Below are 25,022 nucleotides of genomic sequence, written 5' to 3'. Positions count from 1 at the left end.
TGATCTTAGCACGTTTTTTTTATGTGTACGTATTGCCTTCCCTATGTACTTAGCTTTAAGCTTTATTGCGGTATAATAAATATAAGATAAATAATAAGTTAAGTGCGTAAATAACTAAATTGATTTATTTATCAGATTCTATAAAAGTATATTACAGTTAATTGGGTAATGGTTTTATAATCGTACAACAACTTAGGCACTACAATTAGTACATAAATAATATTTTATTATACATTATTTAGCTTAATTTCTACCGTTCGTCCCCTTAGAAATACCAACTCTCGTAAGTGCCCACCCAGGCCTGAACATATGCATAGGAAGGGGAAGCTGTCGATGTGGTCGCTAAAACTCTGCGATCTCATAGATTCATGATGCACCCAATGGCCTCCTATGCCAATCTCCAAGGTGGGTGTGTCAAACGATGATGTTGTCTTCTAAAAAATAAAAATTTCTATTAACATAGAGCACAAACTATGATGATATAGTATACAAACCTCAACATCGATGGTAAACTCGAGTGCACTGCTATCGAGTCCATATGAGAAGTAGATAAAATGTGGCGGAGCTTCATTTTCCTTAAGCAGCGTATCATTGAAGGACCAATCCAGTAGCTTGGCATCGTTTTTGACATTCACAAAAATGGTCATATGATCGGGTCCAGTTAATGAAAAGTTGAAACGTCTCTGAGTTGACTCTTCTAGCTCTTCGATATCCTGTAGAATTAGACTAGGATACTCAGTGGGAATCTGTGGCTTCGCACTTATCGGTATCCACAAGCTGTATTCCCGAGCCTTACTCCAACGATGGTTGTAAAGTGGCATGCCGCAAAACATTTCCTCGTCACAATATTCACTGACTTTGTGTATTTCTCCAAAGGCTTTGATCTCATCTAAGTGAAAGAGAATAATTAAATTGTTATGATTAAAGAAAATATGATTAAATTCAAACCTTCAGCAATATTGATACGTCGATCCTGAGGGTAAATATAAATGCCGCTCTCATCAGTCCTAGTTGTGCCATCAGCATTGTGAAGCACACGATGCGCATGCTAAAGGAAATATGTTGAAATGTTTAGTTATTGATAGATTTAAAAAATTACTATTAATGTTAAAACTCACTATCATGGCATAGCGTTGGGCTGAAGTCTTAGGCTGGAACGGGAATCCCACGTTTGTTACCGCAATGATAATGAACAAAATAGTGCCAGCAAAGAAGCACAGAACTATGGTTCTAGTTTTGCGGAAGAACATGATAAGTGGCACCTATAATAAATGATTTTTATTAAAACTAACTTTACATATAGTAGATATAGTACTCACAAGGAAACCCGAAAATATTAGCGAAAAGAACCAAGTAGCCAGAGCTATGCCCATGTCCGGGTTCGATGAGGCACCCGAACGTCCCAGCATGGGAACGATAGTCATTAAAACTCCTGTCAGAATGTAAGTGAAATAGACAAATGGCAGTACCTGGCAGACCATGACGGCAATGGCAAACAAATAAGCTATGCAAAAAAAAGAAAAGTTTATTAAATAAAGTTCACTTTACATCAGTCAAAATTACCACCTACCTTTGCGATGCCATTTGGTCACCAGATTGACAATGAGTGCGATGATATCGAAGAACACGCAGATCATTAGGAAGCAGGCTGATCGTATGCCCATGGCTGTCAGTGCGATCAGCAAAATGATCAGGCAAATGCAATGGGAATGCATGAAAAGCTGCACTCGAAATCCAAGACTAAGCAGATCCTTTTTTGGTCTTTTCCAGATAAAGTGAGGGTAGAATGCTCATGCCAAAGATGATAGGGAACCCGTACAGACCAATGATGAGCCACATGTGCGTAAACCAACTCAACGAACGATCTACGCCATCCATGAAGACAGCCACAAGCACCGCAAGACCTAAAGCCAATGCCAAGGATACCAGCTGTATGCCGAATACGATGCCAAAACGAGTCAAGACACCTACCAGGCTGCAACCTGATCGCAACGACATAAAGTATAAGGAGATGACAATTGCCAACAGAGCAATCGCACCTATGACCGAGTTGATTATAACACTTGTGCTCTCTGTATAGAAAATCATGAACCAGCCCAGAAAGTCATAGAACACATTGTGACCTTCGGCATGAGCCTGCAATCAGACATAAATAGAGATTGTTCCGCTCAAGTCACTTATCTGATACTTACCTCAGGGTCATCCATTTCAGGCGCGTTGGCCAAGGACTTGGCTAAAGAGAGCACATTGTCGCCCGTGTGCTGGAAGGATGAGCGCGGAAAGACATTAACTCGATCGTACTTGGTGTGATAGACATAGCCATTGAATATGTAGGCCATGTCGAGGCCAGGAACACCTCCATAATCCCGAAAGATGCGAAAGTCCGTGTCGGATGGAATGTAACCAGCTTGAAAGATTTCCTCGCCCAAGGTTGTGGCAAACGGATGTGGTACTTGGCGATAGTATTTCATTAACCAAGGATGATTGGGACCGGATTGAAACAAGATCTCACGACCACCGCTGCCAGCAGAATCCAGATTGATGAGTGCTCTGCGAGTGACAATAAGGTAAAGCATTTAAGTAAATGAAAGATTAGCTTGATATGCTGTCTACCCACTTGCAGTTCTTTGCCCATTTGTGCTGCGTGATGAAAGCGTGTGATGCCTGCAACGGATTCTCCTCGGCGCCATTGAACAGAAAGACAATGGGATGGGCCAGCGGCTCATCGGACTTGGCAATCACGCGCATCACTTCCAGCATGGTGGCCACCATGGAACCATCATCGCCAGCACCCGGACTGGCAGGTACAGAATCGTAATGGCTATTAATAAGCAGATAGTTCTCGCTGGTGCTGCCCTTCTCGCTCAGCTTGACGACCACATTCTGTATGCCCTGATACATGTTCACCATGGTCCAATGGACGTAGGCGCCCGATGCCTGTTGCACATCAACCTCCAGCTCGAAGCGTTCGTTAGCCTCGGCCGCCACCTTGGCCACCTCATCTCGGAGGAACTGCACAGTGGTCACCTCATTGGCCACACTTCCCACCACGCGAGGTCCAATGCGTGTTAGCTCAATGAGCGTGTCCTCGGCACGTTGAGCTATAAAGGCACCCGGATGCGATGACTCCTCGCTGCGTGTGAGTCCCCTGGGCATGTGATTGACTTGGGTGTTGACCACGGACAAGTAGAGGATAAACCAGAAACCAAAGAAGGGGGGTGCATAGTACCATTGCAGTTTCTTGGGCACCTCGAAGTCCACCTCGATGTGATACTTGGAGTTGAACTGCACGAGTGAAAGAAAGTGAAAAAAGGGGAAATATTTTAACGATTATTGCTTATTACTAAATGAGAAGTGGTCAATTAACTATAATTATAGCACTGTTTTATGGCCGAGCAACGATTGCCGACAATCGTGCAGTCCAGTCGAGTCAGTTGATATCTAATCAGAAGTCAAGTTAAAAGAGGGGACATCGCACACTGATTGCTCACAATGAGCCAATGTCAGGGCTAATCAGGGAGAAATGGCCGGGCTAATTACCTTTACTTACATGACCGTCCATTGTCCGGCCATTCGAATACGATATGGGCTGGGTATGTGCACATGCCCAGGTAAATTATTTATTAATTATGCCCGCGTCGATAAACACACTTATTGGGCCCCCCAGGAAGTGAATCGAGTTGTTATTGCACAGTGTATATTGTCACAACGATAAGCGGTTCTTTTGCAAACAAAAAAAAAACCAAACGGAATTTTGCAATTCAATCGATGGCGGAATAATGCCTGACATTGAAATCCAAACTCAGCTCTAAACACGCGACAGTTCTGTCAGTGATTCACTGGCGTGTGGACTAAGCTCTTGGATAAGAATCGGGAATACTTTTTGCATTCTATGTATTTGTTGCAATAAATCGATAAGCTGCTTGGCTAACAATCAGTCACCAAACATTAGCAGGAAAAAAAAGTCAGCGAGCAAAATTAGCAAATCGATTGGCGATCGGTGTCTTTGATCTATTTTCCATAAGCGCAGCTATTCGCATTGTTTCACGTTATCTAATAATACAATGATTAGCCATATATTCTCGATTAGTCGCTGGCCGATTTGTATTGAGGCGATAAGTCAATTAGGATCTACCACACGTCCGAAACGTGCTTAAGCACTTAAGTGCCGCCTGAGTAAACCAAATTTAATTTGAGCGATATGAAAGCATAGATTGCTCTTTCGACGACTTCTAATTTGGAATCCTAGGAACCCCGATAATCTTAATCACTTTTCTTTTTTTTCTATGATTTTCGATAACAAAAGGACTAGACAGTTTTTATATTAGGAATATGACTAATTTTCGGATATGACTAATTTTGTTTGTGATTTCGATCTGTGACTATATTTTACTTTTAATACTTTTTTCTTTCAATTAATTTGCCAATTTTTAGTATTGTCAAAGCATCATAATACATTTCAATATTAATATTACTTAATTTACAATATACTTTGTTTTTAATTATTGCATTTAAGTGGTTGCAATTCATATATTGATAACAAATTGACAATGAAATTATTGCGAACACTTATAAAATTGATAACATGACACATTATTTTCGATTCGAATAATCTTTAAATTTTGTATCTTGTGAAATCAATATACTATACATATACTAATTTTAATTATTTCATTTTGAGAAATTTCTATACACTGATAATTCTTTTTAGCGGAGATTTTCATTAGACGGATATTTCTCTTAGCGGTCACTTTTCATAAGAACAGCGTAATTTTGACAAATTTAAGTGAACACTCCCTTGGAATAATAATTTCTCTACAATGCATTTCTGGACAAGAGAATTTTCCTTTTATTCATAATAGATAGTAGGTGTTGTAAATAAAACCCTGATATTAAAAATATAATATCGATAATTGCACACCAATCCTTAACATAAAAATAAGCACTGTTTATTTTTTCTTTAAACACTTTCAAATAAAGTGTTGAATAAAAAAATGTGCAGTTTAATTTTCAATGGTTTTTGGGTTGTTTTCCATTTTTTTTAAAGATTGCGAACTAAAAAGTGACAGTTATCATGATTGTACAATATTTTTGCTGAGCTGATAAAAGATACTGCTGAGTTGTATCAACGTTTTCAATTTTTATCACAAACTTTTCATATAACACAAATCGATCATTCAATAGTTTTGTCAGCCAATTCATAATGTCTAAAAAATTATATATTTCCGAAAAAGATTCAGATCACATAAACTGTACTTTTCAATTTATATGCAATTATCCTTGATATGCAATTATCGTAATATTTATAAAATTGTAGTTTTTTATATAATTTTCGTAGTTTCATAAATTTGTTTTTAAGTGTAAACTATGAATGTTAGTTCAATTCAAAGAATTGCTTTAATTAATTGTAATACATACACCCATATTGAAAGTGTTTGCTTAAATAAAATTCCACTTTTTAAAGCACTTCACAGCACTAGCACTTCAGGTTAGGTATTGATTTTGATTTGTGCCCGACCGATCGTAGATCGAAGACGACTTGCAACCGCCACTTAAACTTTACAAATGAGGACTAACTTTGCGTGGATCGCTGCTCAAATATAACTACACGCCGAGGTCTCGATACTAATTGGGTGCAAAAGAGTTATCGAAGGAATTCAATATCTAACTAATGGTGATGCGATAAACACGGGCAATTATTGTACCCCGCGAGTCGTCAGCAGGGAACGTGGCTAGATTTTTGTCTTATTGGATGTTATTATCGCACACTTATTGCTCCGGTAGTATTCATACACCTGTATGGTAGTCGCACTTTTAATGTGCGTCAACTATGGTTATAGCACTTTGACTTTGTTTCTCCACCAGTTTTATCTTTATGGTGAAGAAATTCTGATATTCTCTTTGGGCAAAAAAAAAAACACACTTTTACGCCCGTTTACTTGACGGCGGCATTGAGCCTTAGAAATTTACGGGTTTACTCGTATATTTATCTAATAACTGAATAGCGAACGAATCGCGAATAACAACGTCTGTGGGGGCTATGAATATGTGTAGAAGGTATTTCTAGGCAACGCGTACCGATGCCTCTCCCACTCACTCGATGACTGACTAAGTGTCTGTGGCATCCACTTCAATCCAGAGCCAAAGCCAAACCCGAGCCCCAACCCAGACAAAGATACTAGGCAACTGTTGTGCCTGGCTGCCTATGTCACTTGTCTCACTCTCTTTGGTTTTGTAATGTAATGTTTCTCTACAGAGTTAACTAATTAATTTCTGCGTCGTTTTGTTGATTCCCCATTTCAGTTTGTGTGTCATTGCATTCTTTTGTTTGTCACATCGTTTGTCTCTGTTGCTCTTCTCTTTTTTTTTTTTTTTGCAAATTCTCGATTGGGCTTGGGGAGCATCAGGCATCGAGTTACTTTGATTTTGCTTGATTAACAAATTGTTTACATTTAAATAACATTTTGTTAGCATTACTGTGTGCCTCTGTCTCTGACTGTGTCTGTGTGTGTGTGTTTTGTGCTTTTGCATACACTTGTTCATTTTCCCATTTTTGTTTTTTTGTTGCCGCTTGAATGCACCGAGTGCTGGGAAATTGACTCGTTTGCTGTGTTGCCCATCCGAAAAAATTATGTCAACTACTATTACTATGTTATTTCTCGGAATCGCATTTTCGCGCTCCAATGCTCGACAGCCGAATCTGAGAGATTGCCCAAAACATTTTTCCATATTTGGAAGCAAGATTAAAAGCGGAAAGTGTGCCAAATTAAAATTGTTATATTTCAGAACATAATTTCAATATAAATCAATATTTATCGGGTATTAATATGAAATATCCATTAAGAACAAAAATACAATTAAAAGTTTATCAGCCCACTATAAAAGCGAAAAGTGTGTCAAATTAGAATTGTTATATTTCAGAACATAATTTCAATAGAAATCAATATTTATCGGGTATTACTATGAAATATCCATTAAGAACAAAAATACAATTAAAAGTTTATCAGCTCACTATAAAATCATTAAAATTGAAGGACTATTGAATTGGCTTGTTGAGAACATTTATTGCAGCCTGTTCTGCCATTTATAGATAATATGGTTCCTAAAATATCAACAATCTTCTGAGGAAATGCACTTGTCAGCCAATTCTTGCCGTTAAGACCTCCAAGTATGCCATAATCTCAATGGCTCTCTAGTGGAATATTAAGCTCTTCGATATTCGAGTATATATACAAGTACTTTATATATATGAATGATGCTTTTCATCAGGAATGCTTGAGAAAATCCATCTGAACTCGAAGATGCCCTATAAATCTATAAAACTTATCAGAATATTGTGATATATAGAGAAGCTTTTATTGGTTTAGAGCTATCAGTATAATAATAAGGAATTGTAACTATAAGCAAGTCGATTACCCATAGTTAAGTTTATGGGTTGCTAAAGATATCAGATAATCGTTAAGCAACAACGATCCGATCTAATTGAAGGCGGGGTATTCAGCGATAATGTGCACAATAAGTAAACAAAAGAAAACTTTTTTTTTTAATTTTCCAAATTCGTGACTAAAAATATCAACAATGTTTCGATATGAATTTTGATATGGTAAAAATATTTTCGGTGCCACAATACGAGAGTGTGGTCAACACGTGTTGCCATGATGCTAATTGTTGAATGGGGGTATATTTTTAGTGAGTGAGTGTACATATAATATTTATCTGCACATAGTACTGTCTCACTGTTGTCGAATGTGAGCACTAGAAATCAAAGAGAAATTAGACTTGCACCTTAATCCAAAACATTCGAGAATTAATCTCTAAGTACTTATCAATTATGGCAGCAATTATGGCTAATTATTAGTGAAGTCACAGGCTTATCGGTCTGTATCTATGAAAGTAGTATTTGCGATTCCAATTGATAAGGATTTGCACGTCCCTTTACTCCGACAGATAAACTACAATCTACACCCGTACCTTTGAGCCAAGCCCGGTCGAGGGGAGCAACAAGTTTTCAATGTGGATTAAGCTTAAAATTGAAAAACCATAAGAAATACGGTTGAACTACAAAAAGATAAAATAATAAACGTAATATGTTTTAGGTTAAAACATTAAACTCTCTTACATTAATGATATGAAGATGTAGGTTGGTGTTGGTTGAAATAAGCTGTTGGTTTTCCATTAAAATATTTCTTTGGAATTGTTGCTAAATACCATATATAGATGAAATATTCTGTACTATAGATGGAGAATTTTCTTGTGTAACATAATATAACACGGCTTAACTTTAAGCTTAATTGTAAGCTAAACCATGAACAGCTTTTATAGTCATACCTTTAAAATCACGTATAAAAAGTTATGTTATAAGCTAAGTGGTAGTTTTACAAGGAACTACTTAGTTTGATATTAATATTAAATGTAGACATCTTAAATTATATCGTCTACTGCTAGCTTATTATATTATGGTAATTATCGGTGTAGCTTTCCACAGGCGATTAAGATATTGTAAATATTTTCGATAGCACTTATGGAATTGCCCTCGTATGTGTGCTGCGTCGGTTCTCTTTGCTGTTTATAATGCTACTGATGCGATAGTGGGTCCAATTTTGTAGGCGTATGATAAGCTCACAGCCGGACCGCGAATTATGGCTTAACCACAGCAAATCCATCAATTCGGGAGTTTGCTATAAAATTGCTACTGGCAGTTGGCTAATGTTTTAGTAGACCTACGGCCGGTATACGTTGAGGACACGGTGGCAAAACGGTGGCTAAACTCAGCTAAGTGGTTTGAACAACCATTCAACAGGATTTCGGATTAAGCGTATTCAATGTTTTCGCGGTGTGTCAAGTGCAGTGGTTGCAACAACAACGGCAACATCGTGGAGAAGAACAGTGGCAAGTGAGTTCGCTGCGTCGCAACAAGTTCTCATTCGCTCGCATGTTGATCGTGTTGATGCTCTTGCCTCTGAGTCTTTGCTCTTTTGTGCTCTTTTCATTTTGCTCTCACGTCTCCTGCTGCAGCGCTCTGTGTCCGACCAGACGATCGCCGACCGTCGAAGGCGACAGTTGTGGTTGTGTTTATTGGTTGTTCGTGACTCGATCTCGTCTCGTCTCGACTCGTCTCGTGTCAGCTGATGGCACATGTTGCTGCCTTTTGCTGTTGACCGCGTTCGATCATTTTGTCATCGCATTTTTATATAAGCAAAGAGCCAAAAAATAAGAAAATAAAAACTTTATTCGCGTTTATTTTCGGCAAGTCTTGCGCCCAGAAAACTGTGTGTGGATAGTGGCCAATTTGTGTGAGAAGAATTCAAAATTGTGAGTGCATATTACCGAAGAACGTTCTTCTTCAGTGTCTTCTGCAGTGAGTGTACGAATACTCGAATTTATAACACATTGTTTGGCTTCTTGTGGTGCCCTCCAGACGACGCCGTGCGGCAAGTTCTTGGTTTCCAATCAACAAAGCAACGGCAACCGCAACGGCAAAAGCAACTGCAACACCAACAGCAACAACAGCAACAGCAACAGGCGCAGCAACGGCAACGGCAGCCGCAACTTCCTTTACCTCGTCTGCGTCTTGTGTTGTGTGTGGCAAGTTGCTGCGTTGCTGCAGCGTCAAGAGTCAGGTTATTGACTTTCTATTGTGCGCGACCCTTGCCGCATGTCGCACATGTATCTGCTAATGTTGCTGCAGCCTAGCTGTAGTTGTATCTGACAGATACTTTGATTGGGCTGCTCTTTCCGCTTCACAACAGCTTCGAAACCAAAACCAAAACAAATGCTGCGACTGTGACTCTGACTGTGGATGTAGATGTGGCATTGCTGTGTTGCTGGTGTTGTCACACTTGATTGCCGACGCCTCGTCGGCTATTTGGATTTTCTTCCCATTTAGATACTCTTTAAATAGCATTTTCTTTAGCTCTCCCCACACACAACCACACACACAAGTAGGAGAGATTTCAGTTTGCTTTTGTTTATTTTATTCAACTGGCGTGGCGTGGGCGTGGCCCCAGACAAACTCACAATGCCACACACTCATATACAAGCCGACTTTGTTATTTATGGAAAATAAAAATAATAACCGCTGCAGCGCCAACTGATTAAGGCACTTGCATGCTAAATCGATTAACGACACGTCGTCCCCATCCACAAACAGTGAATAATTACAACTACAACTACACTCTCACATGCAATAGTATGTGAGAATTGCAACTGCCTCGACTTCTGCTGCTCCACTTACTTACACACACACCCCGATTGTCTCTCATTAATGCGAATTTGTTTTTAACACGTCTCCGTCGGTCTTTTAATCGCCCCATCGTTGTTGATGCCGGAGTCGAAGTCCCTGGCCTTTGGGGGTCACGCGACGCATTGCTGGAAATGGGTCGATGTCGAAGGGACCCCAATTGCATTCCGCATACACTTTAATCATTAGCCGCAAATGAAAAATTTTATTTCACTCTCACACCGAACCATTTACTCTTGTTTCTTTTTCTGTTTTCGGCTCGTCTGCAACCATTTGGCACTAGGTTTACATTATTATGTTTATTTTTTAGCGTTGCGTCTCATTAAATTTTTTAGCGTAAACATTGTTCTATTTGTATTTATATTCCACCACGTTGAAACCCATTTGCACTTCAGGGGCTTTTCATTTCGCACACTTTCAACTGCTGCTGCTTGTAGCATGTGTGGTTGTGTAGCACTGAGCTTTTGTCGACCTTGCTCAGGGAAAAAGGGGCACAACCATAAGGTTATAGTAGGACTGTGTTAGTGAGCAGCAAGGTACTAAATGTATGTGCAATTGTGGTTGTGGAGCAGTGAGCATTTTGTCAGCCTTGCACTGGGCGGAAAAGGTACAAATATTAGGTTATGTCTACCAAATATGTCTGTTGATGAAGCGCAAATGATTTAAATGCCTTTTACAGGGTATTTACTTGTGTATTCAAGAACATACTTTGAAATTATTTGTTTCATTCTCAAATGCACACATAAGTCATATAAACGGCAGATCATTAAACAAAAATATTATGGGCCAAGTTGCTATAAATAAAAACAAAAAATGTTGCGTCCAAATGAACAAATGTGTCCCGCCTATGTTAATTTCGGCAGTGAGTGAATATGCAATTTTGTTTTTGTTCATTTCATTTGATTTCATTTGTTATTCTACATTGTTTTTACTATATTCTTCCTATTTGTTTTGCTTGGTAATTTGTGTTTATGAGCTAATCGTCCGGTATCCGTTTGAAAATCGAATTTTCTTTGACGTTTTTGGTCCAACACATGTTGCTCTGAGATCAGCAATTTGCGCTGATGACGATTCTTAAATAAACTATGACAAAATATGAGAAAAATGAGGTGAAAAATAACACCAATTAATTTTTGCTGAATTCGTGTAATTTTTGTTATGACAGTTTAACTGAAAACAAGGTTAGCTTTCTACATGTTATCTCGAAACAAATTGACATGCTGCTATTGCCGATGATTGATATTAAAATATAACATAGTATTCTAGGGAATCAAATGACATGATAATCCATTTCGGATTTTGTCCGACAGTAGATTGCGTGTTCTAATGAATATATAGAGAGTACTTGTGATTGATTCACAGAATGGCATTAATCTATACATGAAGTGTGGCGCTGAGCCACTTGATTGCAATGTTTCACACATGTTTTGTGGTGCGTGGGGGGGGGTGAAGAAGGGAGTTGCTCCACTTATCTCTTATCAGTCAGCTCAATTATTTTAGGCAATGTGTGTGGTGGCCTGACTCGCTTCCGCCACCAAAACTCATGCGTGTTAACTCTCTCGATAATGAAAATGATGGGGGATGTGAATGTGATTGTGATTGTGGATGACTGTGGTCATTAGTGAATCAATTCAATTAGCTTGGGTTCAGTGACTAGTTGTGAGAGGGCGAAACCTCAAATTCACTGCGACTCATTTCAATATTTTTATTCACTTGCAGCGACAATATGAATTCCAAATATGAGAACATGAAGATCATCTACAATCGCAGCAAAATCGGCTGGTATTGGGCACCTCTCTTTGTCGCCTTCTGGTTTCTGCTGTACTATTTGGTTGTGATGCCCAGTTTCCATAGCATGCCCCCGCTTAAGACTCTCGATGATGAACTGAGCCAACCGGGAGAATTTATTGGTGAACGTGCCGAGAGCACATTGCTCAAACTGACAAAGATCGGACCCAAAGTTGTGGGAAGTGCGGCCAATGAGCAAGTTGCTGTACAGTTTCTTCTCAGCGAGATCAGCGATATCATTGATGACTCTCGGGATGATCTGTATGACATTGAGAAGGATGTGCAGATTGCCTCTGGCAATTATCTGCTCTGGTCCATGGTGAATGTGTATCAGAGTGTGCAGAATGTTGTGGTCAAAGTCTCACCCAAAAATGCCACAAGCTCGGCAGCTCTGTTGATCAACAGCCACTTTGACTCTGTGCCTGGCAGCTCAGGAGCTGGAGATTCGGGCATGATGTGTGTGATCATGTTGGAAGTGCTGCGTGTGATAACCAAGCATGAAACCCCACTCACCTATTCGCTCATCTTTCTCTTCAATGGCGCCGAGGAGAATCCATTGCAGGGTTCCCATGCGTTTATTACTCAACATCCTTGGGCACCTAATGTGCGGTAAGTTGCCCCATTTACAGCTTACTGCAATCATAATCTAATTCAAAGTCTCATTACACAGTGCTGTGGTTAATCTGGATTCAGCTGGCAGTGGTGGGCGAGAGATTCTCTTTCAGTCTGGACCCGATCACCCGTGGCTAATGAAGGTAGTCTAGATATACTAGACAAACGATAAGATTAACTAATTGAATGCCCTCTCTTTGCAGTACTATGGAAATCACGCAGCTCATCCTTTTGCCTCAACTATTGGTGAGGAACTGTTTCAGAATGGTTTCATTCCTTCGGAAACCGATTATCGCATTTTCCGTGACTTTGGCAAAATTCCCGGTAATTAAGAGACGAATCCCAATGCGATCTGCATTCTAAACTCTCTCTTTTCCATCAAGGTCTCGATATGGCGCATGTTTCCAACGGTTATGTATACCATACAAAATTCGATCGTTTTAATATTATACCAAGACGTACTTATCAATTAACTGGTGACAATCTGTTGGCCATAGTCAAGGCATTGGGCAATGCGCCTGAATTGGAAGATCCTGCAGTGAGTTCGACAATAAAGGGATTAAGTTGGAATTGTAAAGACAACCTCAATTTATTTACAGAAATACGCTGAAGGTCACATGATCTTCTTCGATGTGCTGGGCTGGTTTTTCATCTATTATCCCGAAGATGTCGGTTTCATTATCAACATTTGTATTTGCGCTCTAGTTCCCATTACAATTGTAGCCTACATTTGGAGCATGGCCAGCAATACGGGCATGTTTAGACGTCGCATCTTTGCCAAGTTTGGCATCTTGGCTGCGATTCAATTATGCGGCGTTGTTCTCAGTATGGGCCTGGCCATTGCCATAGCCTTTTTCCTGGACGCTGTTGGTTTGTCAATGTCCTGGTTCTCACAAACGTGGATGATATTTGGTTTGTACTTCTGCCCAATGTTCTTTGGACTCGGAATTTTGCCGGCCATTTACTTTAGTCGCACAAAGGAGGTTAGTTATTTGTATAAATTATAGTTTTATTAATAATTACTAACGATTAAATTATTATTACAGCATGGACTACCTTTGGGATATGGCATTCAGTTGTTGATGCACTCGCATTGCCTGATTCTGACTTTGCTCATGGTAGTTATGCTCTGTTACAATGTTCGGTCCGCCTTCATTTTGCTCATCTGTATTTGCTTTTACACGATCTCCGTGCTCATCAACATGGCCACATGTGCCCATAAAACAAGTAAGTATTTGCTGCTTGGCTTATACCCCATAATATTATTCTTTTTTTTTGTGGTATAAGTTTTTAAAAGAGGTGACATTTCACAAATATATTTTCAAGCTTAATAGTGTTTTAAGATTACCAATTTTGTGACGAACGTTATCCGTTTAACTCGGGAAATATAGAAAAATAACCATAGTATGGGATTAAAATCTATAATATATCTATATATAATTTTGTATTCTTTCATATTCTTACTTTTCTTTCAGACTTCTTGTGGCTGATTCCCCATTGCATTTGCCAAATCCTGCCCTTCATGTTCTATGCCTATTGTTGCTATGCATTCTACATTGTCTTCACTCCAATGCAAGGACGCGAGAGTAGTTCGAATCCTGAATTATTGATTGGAGGCTACACAGCGGTGTTCTGCCTCTTGTTGTCGCCATTCCTAGTGCCCTTACTTTGCTTGTTCCGCAAATCAAAGACCATCATCTCACTGTTTGGTGTCTGCACAGTGATCTTCATCATCTTGGCTGCCACGCCAGTCGGTTTCCCTTATGTGGAAAAGACAGCAGTGCAGCGATTCTTCTCTGTGGTAAGTTAACAATGGCGATGTTCATAGACTTCATTTCTCAATGTATTCTTTTTTCTAACTCCAGCACACTGCACGTACTTTCCACAATGGAGATGCTGCTGCCTCAGTGAATCACACGGATTCTGGTTATTACGTGATGCCTGTGGATCGTCATCCCAAATCACTGGACAACATTCTCTTCGAGAATACCGAATACAGCCGAGCGAATCGCAGTGAATGCGATACGGAAATCATGTGCGGATTCCCCCTTTACAGCACACGCTGGGTGAAGGCAATGTAAGTAAAGAGATTCGAAGATCCGAATAGCAAGATTTTTCGTGGTTGCAATCAGATAAATATTGTAAAAGTTATTTAAAAATAATTTGATATGGAAAACCCGGCTGTCTTTATCTTATTTGACAATCTGGTATATTTTATATGGCCTTATTTCAATATAATACTATATAAATATACCGAATATAGCCTTCGGTATATTTTTGTATTTTTTGGCATATGTATTTGTTATTTTTTAAGAATAATACCGCAATGTTTTGCTTTTCCTAAAAATGGGTAGTGATCTTACAAAAATTTGTACATTTTTTACAGGCCAAATGGCTTCTGGATACCTGGTCCTGAGCCCAACAAATACTATTTGCCTGAGTTGACAATCATTAGCAAGGAGAGCACTTCGGATACCAATATAATATTCACTTTAGAGATCACTGGACCGGATCACACAAGCATATTCATTCAGCCATTGGATGATGCCAAGCTGGTTGACTGGACATTCACAAGGGAGCCATTAGATATGGGTTTGCCGCCGCCTCACTACATCTATTGGTCATATGCACTAGATCCCACGCCATTGCGCTTCAATCTGGAATTTGAGGTAAGACCTTAGCTTGGATCTTAGTGATTTATGATAGTTATTTTATTTACTCTTGAAGCGTGAGAGTCCCGATTGGTCGGGATCTACATTCAGAATGGCAGTAATGGGTCACAGAATACACGATGACATGTATATAGAGGAGGATTACCGAGAGTTCCTGGCCAAGTTTCCATCTTGGGCACATGTGAACGGCTGGATTGGTTCCTACACCAGTTGGCAGCTCTAAGAGCTGCCGCAAATGTTTGACATTTGATATTATCACTCACTTCCCAGTATCCACTATTCACTCAGTACTCATATTTTGTGAAGGTTTGCCATGATATCTGGACTGAACTGTTGTTAAATGTTTCATTCTCAGTGCAGAGATTTTTTATCGATCGAACAAAGTGTTTTATCTAACACAAAAAACACACGTCATATTATTGTATTAATGATCTAGAATTATAAATTACAACTATTGCGAAAATCCAAAACAAAATTAAAATTAATGAATTTGTATTAAAAATATATATTTTAAATTTATTTATTAAGTCACAATAGCTGTTTGTTTATTCATTTCTAAAATATCCAGCTCTCGTAAGAGGCTAACCAGTCAGTTGTATATGACCAATCTGGGAATGTGTCCAGGAAATCCTTAAAGTCTGATGTATAGTACTCTGGGTGATAGAGGAAGTGAACGATCACTGACATCTTGAAGTAAGGTCCATCTATATTTTCAGCATCATGCTCAAACTCAAGCCAGAAGTTGAAGGGTGTCGTGACCATGGAGGATACATGGTTTATAAAGTAGGGAGGCGAACGCCCATCCAACAAGACGGTATCATCCACGGACCAATTGGTGATTTTTACATTTGGCTTTGGATCAATGAAGATCACAATGCGATCGCCCGACTTTATATTGTACTCGTAACGTTTCCTCGTAGCATTTATGGACTGCTTCGAAACGTCTGTTAGCTCTGTAGTCACAGGAAACACTGGGGCAGTGCTGTATATCCAGAGTGCACTGTCCCTGAAAAATGCGGAAAAAGGATCAGCACATTCGACTTTCTTGTGCTGCATCTTAACTTACTTCCAATTCAGCCAACGTCCGTTGTAAAGCGGCAATCCACAATAAGGTTCCGAGGCACAGTTGTTTGTGAGCCAGCTTTCGGGTTCCACGTCCTTCAATGTTGTATCATATAGTTCGGAGTAACGAGTTTCCACGGGTTGAATATAAAATCCAGAATCTCGAGTTGTCGTACTATCCTCATTGTGTAGCACTCGTTCAGTGTGCTTAATAAAATATATGAATTTAATACAAATTTTCAATATTAAGAATACAATACTCTACCAGCACATAATATCTCTGAGTGGCAACCTCCGCCTTAAAAGGAAAGCCAGCTGGAGTGGCAGCCAGGATGATGAATATGATGGTTATGACGCCAAACATAGAAATAAAGATCTTCGATTTACGGAACTTAAACAGAATTGGTATCTGAAAAAGGTAATGAAAAGATTATCCGCATATTTAAAATATTTTTTTGGAGATCAAACCTACAATGAAGCCAGCGAAATGCATCGTCATAAGGCCAATAAACAGAGCCAGGAGCATGTCGGGTTTGCTGTCGGGACCATCGCGTCCCTGCATGGGCACGAAAACCAGCAGAAGTTCGTAGTTCAAATAGGTGTAGAAGAGGAAAGGCGCCAGTTGACACAACAGGTGAACGCTCATGAAGAATCGTTCTAAAAAGCACTCAATAAGAGATCAGTATATCAAGTTAAGTTTTACTTACTCTTAAAGATCAGCTTGAAGATTAGCTGCAGTAGCACTGAGATGGTGTAGAAGAACAATCCGAACATGGGAAAGAAGGCGGATCGTACGCCCATGCACATGAGGATCACACAGACGAGGACAATCAGGATGCAATGGGCATGCATGAAGCAAGCAATCGTGTCGTTGAGCTTCATGTTCGTTTTGTGCTTCGTCCACTGAATGTAGAAGGCTGGCAACAGACCCAAGCCAAAAAAGAAGGTGCTGAAGTACAGTCCGAATGTCATCCAAATGCCATAATACCAAGATTCACTTAAGCCAACGGCATGCATAAAGACAGCCACGATTAAGGTCAGTCCCCAGGCAATGATCACAGCCCCCAATTGCACTAGGAAGATGACGCAGAACCGAAGGACGATGGCTTTGGGTGCATCCGAATCATTCTGCTTGGTCATGAAGTAGATGGAAATGCAAATCGCAATGAGAGCAACCACAGAAACAACCGTATTGATGGCAATGCTCGCAGCTTCGGTGTAGACGACCATGAACCAGCCGAGGTAGTCGAAGAAAACAGCATGTCCTTCCTCATGGGCAGCAGTGTCATCCAATTCGGGTGCGTTGGCCAGTGCCCAGGTTAGTGCCAAGACATTCTCACCCGTCGATTGGTATGTGCCTGGTGCCAGATTCTTAAAGTTGTCGAACTTAGTGTGATACACATAGCCGTTGAGGGCATGGGCCATGTCTAGGCCGGGCACGTTACCAAAGTCACGGAAGATTCGAAAGTCCGTGTCAGAAGGTATAAAGTTATTCTGGAACAACTCCTCAGCTAGGGTGATGGAGAAAGGATGCGGTGCGTGCTTCTGATAATAGTTCATGAGCCATGGGTGATTTGGTCCCGTTTGGAAGAGCACTTCCCTGCCGCCCGATCCTGTAGAGTCCAGATTGATGAGTGCTCTTTAATAAATAAAGAAATTTTAAATTTTGTTTGTTTAATTTTTATTTTTTTCTAATCTTTTTATTTGTGGATTATCAATTTAAAACATTTTAACTACAGACAATAAGCATGAATACGACTTGTTGCATTCAAATGTAAAAACAAATCATTTAATGACTCTTTCAGCCAGTTATAAAGTTTTCCCGCAGGCACTATGTTATAATTATGTTATAATAGGTGTAAATATTCACTTACTTGCAATTCTTGCCCATCTGTGGCTTGTAATGAAGCCATGTGAACCCCGCAAGTTTGACTCCTCAGCACCGTTGAAGAGAAACACCACCGGATGATCCAATGGCCGATCCGAGAGTGAAATGACACGTAAAGTTTCCAACATAATGACGACCATAACGCCATCATCGCCAGCTGCTGGTGTCTTTACCTCAGAATCGAAGTGCGAATTTACTAGTAAATAATTATCGTTGGGCGAATCTTTTCTGCTGATTCTAACCACAATATTGGATACGTTGGCATAGCTGGTGGCCACATTCCACAAATAGAAGCCACCAGAAGCAAACTGCACCTCCCACTCAAAGTCATAGAGATCGGTCCGAGACTGTTCCACAATCTTTTCCACTTCCCGCTTTATGAAGTTTACGGTGTGCACCTCATTGTTCTCAGAGCCTACCATTTTGTTGCCTATTGAGGAATACTCGCCCAACAGATGCATGGCTCGCTCACCGATAAACTCATCGGGGTGATTGGCCTCGTCACGCATATACAACATTTTGGGATAGGAAAAGAAACTTGGTATCACTGCCACATAGAAGATTGTGAACCAAATCGCACAAAAATTGGGGGCGCCATACCAAGGCCACTTTTGGCTGTCCGTGCGATGTACTTTCTGATCAGAGGACAAATCAATGCTGAAGAAAGTCATCTAAGATATTAGGGAAAACCATTTCAGTAAAGAAGTAAAAGAATATTTATTATAACACATTCAAGGAAGGTGCACTATCTCTTATTTCAGTTATTTGTGTAAGTTTAGGGCACAATAATTAATACTTATTTTCACATGTTTCACAATATTTTTAAAATTATATAATTTCTGGTTAACCTTAATATCTCCTTAACGGAATTTTAGGATAAAAAGTCGACCGATCCACGACACGTTCTCTAAGTAACTACCGAAAATTGAACAAAATATTAGTATAAGAATCAAATAGGGCTCTAATAGGGGGTAGGTTGTTAAGTTAGGCGAGCTTATCATAATATATCGTTAAAATTTCCTGATGATTACGAATTCGCAATTGGGGACAGTTTAGTTTATGACTTGTTAATGGTTAACCGAACGATTAAGCTTTATGCCGACACTCAAATAACTTAATGCTAACCGAAAAAGACCAAAATAAACATATACAACACTTATCAAATTGCATGGAAACTTGGGAAAGTTAACCAGAAAGTTAGCTGCAATAGTAAGAGACGACGTTTGGTAAATATTTACCCTGATACCTAGTGCAATAATTCTTCCCAGAGGTAATTTTATTTTATTTTCATAGATTTAAGACCACAATTTGTTCATAATTTCATTCATTTTTTAAAATACCTACTGGGTGCCTGAGTGTGGGACATCGAACGAACACAAACACACACGACATTTTATCAAATTAATGAGCTAGAATTATACTATAAAATACAATCCAAAAATCCTAAAGAAATTTTCAATTAGTGAATTTGTATTAAAAATATATATTTTAAATTTATTTATTAAGTCACAGTAGCTTTTTGTTTATTCATTTCTAAAATACCCAGCTCTCGTAAGAGGCCAACCAATCAGTTGTATATGACCAGTCTGGGAATGTGTCCAGGAAATCCTTAAAGTCTGATGTGTAGTACTCTGGGTGATAGAGAAAGTGAACGCTTACTGACATCTTGAAGTAAGGTCCATCTGTATTTTCAGCATCATGCTCAAACTCAAGCCAGAAGTTGAAGGGTGTCGTGACCATGGAGAACACATGGTATATGAAGTATGGGGGCGAACGGCCATCCAACAAGACGGTATCATCCACGGACCAATTGGTGATCCTTACGTTTGGCTTGGGATCAATAAATATGACAATGCGATCGCCTGTTACTATGTTGTACTCGTAACGTTTTCTGGTAGCATTTATGGACTGCCTCGAGACTTCTGTAAGTTCAGTGGTTACTGGAAACACTGGCGCTGTGTTGTGGATCCAGCGTGCACTATCTCTGTAAAAGTGTGGAAAAAGGATAAGTAAACTAGGCTTTCTAGTCAGTAATTTTGACTTACTTCCAGTCTAGCCAACGTCCGCTGTAAAGCGGCAATCCACAATAAGGTTCTGAAGCACAGTTGTTTGTGAGCCAGCTTTCGGGTTCCACGTCCTTTAATGTTGTATCATAAAGTTCGGAGTAACGAGTGTCCACGGGTTGAATATAAAATCCAGACTCTCGAGTTGTCGTACTATCCTCATTGTGTAGCACTCGTTCAGTGTGCTTAATAAAATATATTGATTTAATATAAATATTCAATAATAAGAATACAATACTTTACCAGCACATAATATCGCTGAGTGGCAACATCCGCCTTGAAGGGAAATCCAGCTGGAGTGGCAGCCAGGATTATGAATATGATGGTTATGACGCCAAACATAGAAATAAAGATCTTCGATTTACGGAACTTAAACAGAATTGGTATCTGAAAAAAGGTGATGAAAAGATTGTCAGCATATTTAAAATTTTTTTGGGGATCAACTTACAATGAAGCCAGCGAAATGCATCGTCATGAGGGCAATAAACAGAGCCAGTAGCATGTCGGGTTTGCTGTCGGGACCATCACGACCCTGCATGGGTACAAAGACCAGCAGAAACTCGTAGTTCAAAAAGGTGTAGAAGAGGAAAGGCGCCAGTTGACACAACAGGTGAACGCTCATGAAGAATCGTTCTGAAAAGCATTCAATAAGAGATCAGTATATTAAGGCTCTTTTACTTACTCTTAAAGATCAGCTTGAAGATTAGCTGCAGTAGAACTGAGATGGTGTAGAAGAACAATCCGAACATGGGAAAGAAGGCGGATCGTACGCCCATGCACATGAGGATCACACAGACGAGGACAATCAGGATGCAATGGGCATGCATGAAGCAAGCAATCGTGTCGTTGAGCTTCATGTTCGTTTTGTGCTTCGTCCACTGAATGTAGAAGGCTGGCAACAGTCCCAAGCCAAAGAAGAAGGTGCTGAAGTATAGTCCGAATGTCATCCAAATGCCATAATACCAAGATTCACTTAAGCCAACGGCATGCATAAAGACAGCCACGATTAAGGTCAGTCCCCAGGCAATGATCACAGCCCCCAATTGCACTAGGAAGATGACGCAGAATCGAAGGACGATGGCTTTGGGTGCATCCGAATCATTCTGCTTGGTCATGAAGTAGATGGAAATGCAAATCGCAATGAGAGCAACCACAGATACAACCGTATTGATGGCAATGCTCGCAGCTTCGGTGTAGACGACCATGAACCAGCCGAGGTAGTCGAAGAAAACCGCATGTCCTTCCTCATGGGCAGCAGTGTCATCCAATTCGGGTGCGTTGGCCAGTGCCCAGGTTAGTGCCAAGACATTCTCACCCGTCGATTGGTATGTGCCTGGTGCCAGATTCTTAAAGTTGTCGAACTTAGTGTGATACACATAGCCATTGAGGGCATGGGCCATGTCTAGGCCGGGCACGTTACCAAAGTCTCGGAAAATACGAAAGTCCGTGTCAGAGGGTATGAAGTTATTCTGGAACAACTCCTCAGCGAGGGTGACGGAGAAAGGATGCGGTGCGTGCTTCTGATAGTAGTTCATGAGCCATGGGTGATTGGGTCCTGTTTGGAATAGCACTTCTCTACCACCCGCTCCTGTAGAATCCAAATTGATAAGTGCTCTGTAAATTATAATTTTTTTTATTAACAGTATATATTTATTGAATTATTTATGTTTTACTAATATTTTTACAATTTTTAACAAATAGGAATATGAATAACAAATTATGATTGGAAAACACTATTTAATATAATATTTTCAATTGAAAACTCTTTATGAAAAGCATCGACTTACTTGCAATTCTTTGCCCATCTGTGCGTTGTGATAAAGCCATGTGAGCCCAACATGTTAGCCTCTTCGGCACCGTTGAATAGAAACACCACCGGATGATCGAGTGGTCGATCCGAGAGTGAAATGACACGTAAAGTTTCCAACATAATAACGGCCATAACGCCATCATCTCCAGCTCCTGGTGTCTTTACCTCAGAGTCGTAATGGGAATTTACCAGCAAATAATTATCGTTGGGCGAATCTTTTCTGCTGATTCTGACCACAATATTGGATACGTTGGCATAGCTGGTGGCCACATTCCACAGATAGAAGGCTCCAGAAGCATACTGCACCTCCCACTCAAAGTCATAAATATCGGTGCGAGACTGCTCTACAATCTTCTCAACTTCCCGCTTTATGAAGTTTACGGTGTGCACCTCATTGTTCTCAGAGCCTACCATTTTGTTGCCTATTGCCGAATACTCGCCCAGCAGATGCATGGCTCTCTCACCGATAAACTCATCGGGGTGATTGGCCTCGTCACGCATATACAACATTTTGGGATAGGAAAAGAAACTCGGTATCACTGCCACATAGAAGATTGTGAACCAAATCGCACAAAAAATGGGGGCGCCATACCAAGGCCACTTTTTGTGCTCCTTGCGATATGCCTTCTGATCGGAAGCCAAGTCAAAGCTAGCGAAAGTCATCTAAGATAGTAGGGGGAAACCGTTTCAATAGAGCATAATTTATTGGGCAGTAAAAGGAGGGATTATTGATAGTGAACACAGCACTTTCAAGGTCGATAAGCAAAGTGATAACTTATGCCAATTATGTCGTGTAAGTTTCACCATCGTCACATTTAGTTGAACACTTTTTCAAAAAATAATATTTTTGTATTATATTTGTTTATGTAATTTCACTTTTTCACTTCCTTGCATGTGTCTCACTTTGTAATTAACAAGAAGCCGCTGATTATATAATCTTTTCTGGTTTATTTCGAGTATTACCTTTCTTCAAGGGAATCTCACGATAGAAATTCGACCGATCCACGACACGTTCTCTGAGAAACTAACTTGACTGACAAATAGGGCTCTAATAGGGGGGTAGGCTTTTAAGTTCGGTGGGCTTATCTTCAATAATAATCTTTGAAATTTCCTGAAGATTATGAATTTGCGATTGGGGACAGTTTAGTTTATGGCGTGCTGATGGTTAACCATAAGATTAAGCTTTATGTCGGCACTCAAATATCTTAATACCAATCCAAAGAAGCCGAAATAAACATTTACAACACTTATCAGTGCTCTTTGAATTGTATGGAAACTGGAGAAAGTTCAAACAAGTCAGCTGCAACTTGAAGAGTATATTAAAAGCAATTAATTCTATTTTAAGAAAGTGGTTGATGTGATAATTGAAAATAAAGAAAAAGATTAAATTACAGTTTCTTTTTATTTACAATTTAAGTTATTAAAGTGGGTTGCATAAAATAAATTTTATCCATTGTTTCCATATTTTGTAGTTTCCAAGTCTTATTAATAATACTAAATAATTAAATTTTATGAACTTCAGATTATACTTCAAAGTTTGATTTGAAGAAATATTTCTAACAATCTTGTCTATAGAGAGATTTATTGACAGACTTCTAGTCTTTAAAGTCAAAAATTCTTAAGCGTCTTATAGATTTGAAACACAGTGTAGACATAAGCTTCCTGCTTGTCTATTTTTGGCTGTCAACAAGTTATGCATACCCTATATTATACATATAGCAAACGGGTATATAAATTATTCCGTCATACAGTAGACCCCCTAATTGTAGTAGTAAATTAATACTGAAAGTGTCATAAAGATATTGACTACCGAAAATATTTCTATGTACAATGACAAAGTCTCAATTCTATTCGACAGATGGAACTATTCAGTATACATCGGAGGAGGACACCAAGCAGGCGCTGGTTTAACTGTCGATATTCTATTTGTATTTAATATGCATTACCTTTGTTTGCGATGCTTTCACAAGCAAGTACTGGATTAATTTCCATGACGGAGTTGAGAAATTGTTGCATAAACCTCAGAATATGACGGGTAGTAAGACAATATCGCTTAGCGAAGTCATCAGCTTTCGCGACTTTTGGAATTGCATGGATGGTAACTGTATGGTAAAAAGCTTATAAATGAGACTTTATTTCTGGGTGCTCGAAGACTACGCCAAGTTTGGGTGAGAGAGAAAACTTGTGTCCTGAAGGATGCTATCGCAAGATACTATTGTGTGGCACCTTACTCTAAGATTGCCGAGTTCGAGGAGCGTATCTATAAAGGGTAAGTGGTTAGTGGTTTTGGTAAGTCATTTATTACAGAAAGTATTTTATGGAGTATTCTATTATACGGAGGATATTGATATGTAAGAATACCATAAATAAAAATTCTAAGTAATTATTTTTTTTTAACAGTTTACACACTCGTCTGGATTTAATTAAAAACATTTTCTATCGCCCGTAATAGAAAAGGCAATACTTCAAAAAAAATTAGTGTAGACACCAAAAAATAAATCAGATTCTTGTTAATTGTGATATCAACAAGCTATCAATATTAATGTTCTTCGTAATCAGCCTCGAATAGTATATTCTGTTTAATGAACTCTTCAGACTATATCTTTTCATGTGAACCAATTCGAGCATTATAATTTTACACTGAAGTATGAAATTAAATTTTGAAATTAGAAAAATAGTTGTTTTTAAAGTTGTAACATATAATGCTAAATTTTAGTACCAATTAAAGCAAGAAAGAAAGCACAAGTCGAGTGTTCTCGACTATCATCTACCACTTTCGGTTCGCAATAAAGGCAATTCGGTGCGTATACCATATTAACAAACCAAAAAAATAAACTGAAAAATACCGAAATGTATTTATAATATGTATATAAATCTCTACTGTTGA

The 25,022-nt window shown here is 39.3% G+C and overlaps 4 protein-coding genes across 6 annotated transcripts; 1 reads left to right on the top strand and 3 right to left on the bottom strand.

Annotated features, from left to right (window-relative positions):
- Positions 1-93: 93 nt before the first annotated feature.
- Positions 94-10,574, bottom strand: LOC133840797 (endoplasmic reticulum metallopeptidase 1). Its single transcript, XM_062272866.1, is given in 11 exon segments — positions 94-322; positions 324-434; positions 495-889; positions 949-1,048; positions 1,119-1,262; positions 1,320-1,504; positions 1,571-1,757; positions 1,759-2,136; positions 2,193-2,550; positions 2,618-3,285; positions 10,239-10,574. Coding segments are annotated over 11 exon segments (2,751 nt in total). The 5' UTR covers positions 10,407-10,574; the 3' UTR covers positions 94-265.
- LOC133840798 (endoplasmic reticulum metallopeptidase 1) lies at positions 8,734-16,783 on the top strand. Of its 3 annotated transcripts, none has more exons than XM_062272867.1 (11): positions 8,734-8,893; positions 11,960-12,637; positions 12,699-12,783; positions 12,844-12,964; positions 13,024-13,178; positions 13,240-13,623; positions 13,687-13,867; positions 14,116-14,441; positions 14,506-14,717; positions 15,027-15,309; positions 15,368-16,783. In XM_062272867.1, the coding sequence occupies exons 1-11, from the start codon at positions 8,823-8,825 to the stop codon at positions 15,533-15,535; spliced, it is 2,664 nt and encodes an 887-aa protein (XP_062128851.1). In that variant the 5' UTR covers positions 8,734-8,822; the 3' UTR covers positions 15,536-16,783. The 3 variants fall into 3 exon arrangements, with proteins under 3 accessions (XP_062128851.1, XP_062128854.1, XP_062128853.1); XM_062272870.1 differs by lacking the exon at positions 8,734-8,893 and adding an exon at positions 9,029-9,358; XM_062272869.1 differs by lacking the exon at positions 8,734-8,893 and adding an exon at positions 9,030-9,312.
- Positions 15,620-19,176, bottom strand: LOC133840800 (endoplasmic reticulum metallopeptidase 1-like). Its single transcript, XM_062272872.1, is given in 8 exon segments — positions 15,620-16,318; positions 16,379-16,581; positions 16,640-16,783; positions 16,847-17,031; positions 17,082-18,013; positions 18,249-18,261; positions 18,264-18,933; positions 19,111-19,176. Coding segments are annotated over 7 exon segments (2,598 nt in total). The 5' UTR covers positions 19,111-19,176; the 3' UTR covers positions 15,620-15,867.
- A 569-nt stretch (positions 19,177-19,745) lies between these two features.
- Positions 19,746-23,158, bottom strand: LOC133840799 (endoplasmic reticulum metallopeptidase 1-like). Its single transcript, XM_062272871.1, has 7 exons — positions 23,099-23,158; positions 22,113-22,798; positions 21,008-21,939; positions 20,774-20,958; positions 20,569-20,712; positions 20,308-20,510; positions 19,746-20,246 (listed from the first exon to the last, which is right to left on the bottom strand). The coding sequence occupies exons 2-7, from the start codon at positions 22,796-22,798 to the stop codon at positions 19,796-19,798; spliced, it is 2,601 nt and encodes an 866-aa protein (XP_062128855.1). The 5' UTR covers positions 23,099-23,158; the 3' UTR covers positions 19,746-19,795.
- Between the last annotated feature and the right edge of the window lie 1,864 nt (positions 23,159-25,022).

The sequence above is a fragment of the Drosophila sulfurigaster genome, chromosome 3 (genome assembly GCF_023558435.1).
Source record: "Drosophila sulfurigaster albostrigata strain 15112-1811.04 chromosome 3, ASM2355843v2, whole genome shotgun sequence".
In the NCBI taxonomy this organism is placed as follows: domain Eukaryota; kingdom Metazoa; phylum Arthropoda; class Insecta; order Diptera; family Drosophilidae; genus Drosophila; species Drosophila sulfurigaster.
Note: the sequence above shows the minus strand (reverse complement) of the source record. Positions and strands in the feature narration are given on the sequence as shown.

What these genes read in the sequence shown, in the direction of transcription:
- LOC133840798 (XM_062272867.1), top strand. Translation starts at nt 8,823, where the DNA reads ATGTTTTCGCGGTGTGTCAAGTGCAGTGGTTGCAACAACAACGGCAAC. An exon ending in ACTTTAGTCGCACAAAGGAG is followed by an intron (nt 13,624 to 13,686) that starts GTTAGTTATTTG and finishes TTATTATTACAG; the next exon opens with CATGGACTACCTTTGGGATA. An exon ending in CACATGTGCCCATAAAACAA is followed by an intron (nt 13,868 to 14,115) that starts GTAAGTATTTGC and finishes CTTTTCTTTCAG; the next exon opens with ACTTCTTGTGGCTGATTCCC.
- LOC133840799 (XM_062272871.1), bottom strand. Translation starts at nt 22,798, where the DNA reads ATGACTTTCGCTAGCTTTGACTTGGCTTCCGATCAGAAGGCATATCGC. An exon ending in CTTCAAGCTGATCTTTAAGA is followed by an intron (nt 20,959 to 21,007) that starts GTAAGTAAAAGA and finishes AATGCTTTTCAG; the next exon opens with AACGATTCTTCATGAGCGTT. An exon ending in TGCATTTCGCTGGCTTCATT is followed by an intron (nt 20,713 to 20,773) that starts GTAAGTTGATCC and finishes ACCTTTTTTCAG; the next exon opens with ATACCAATTCTGTTTAAGTT.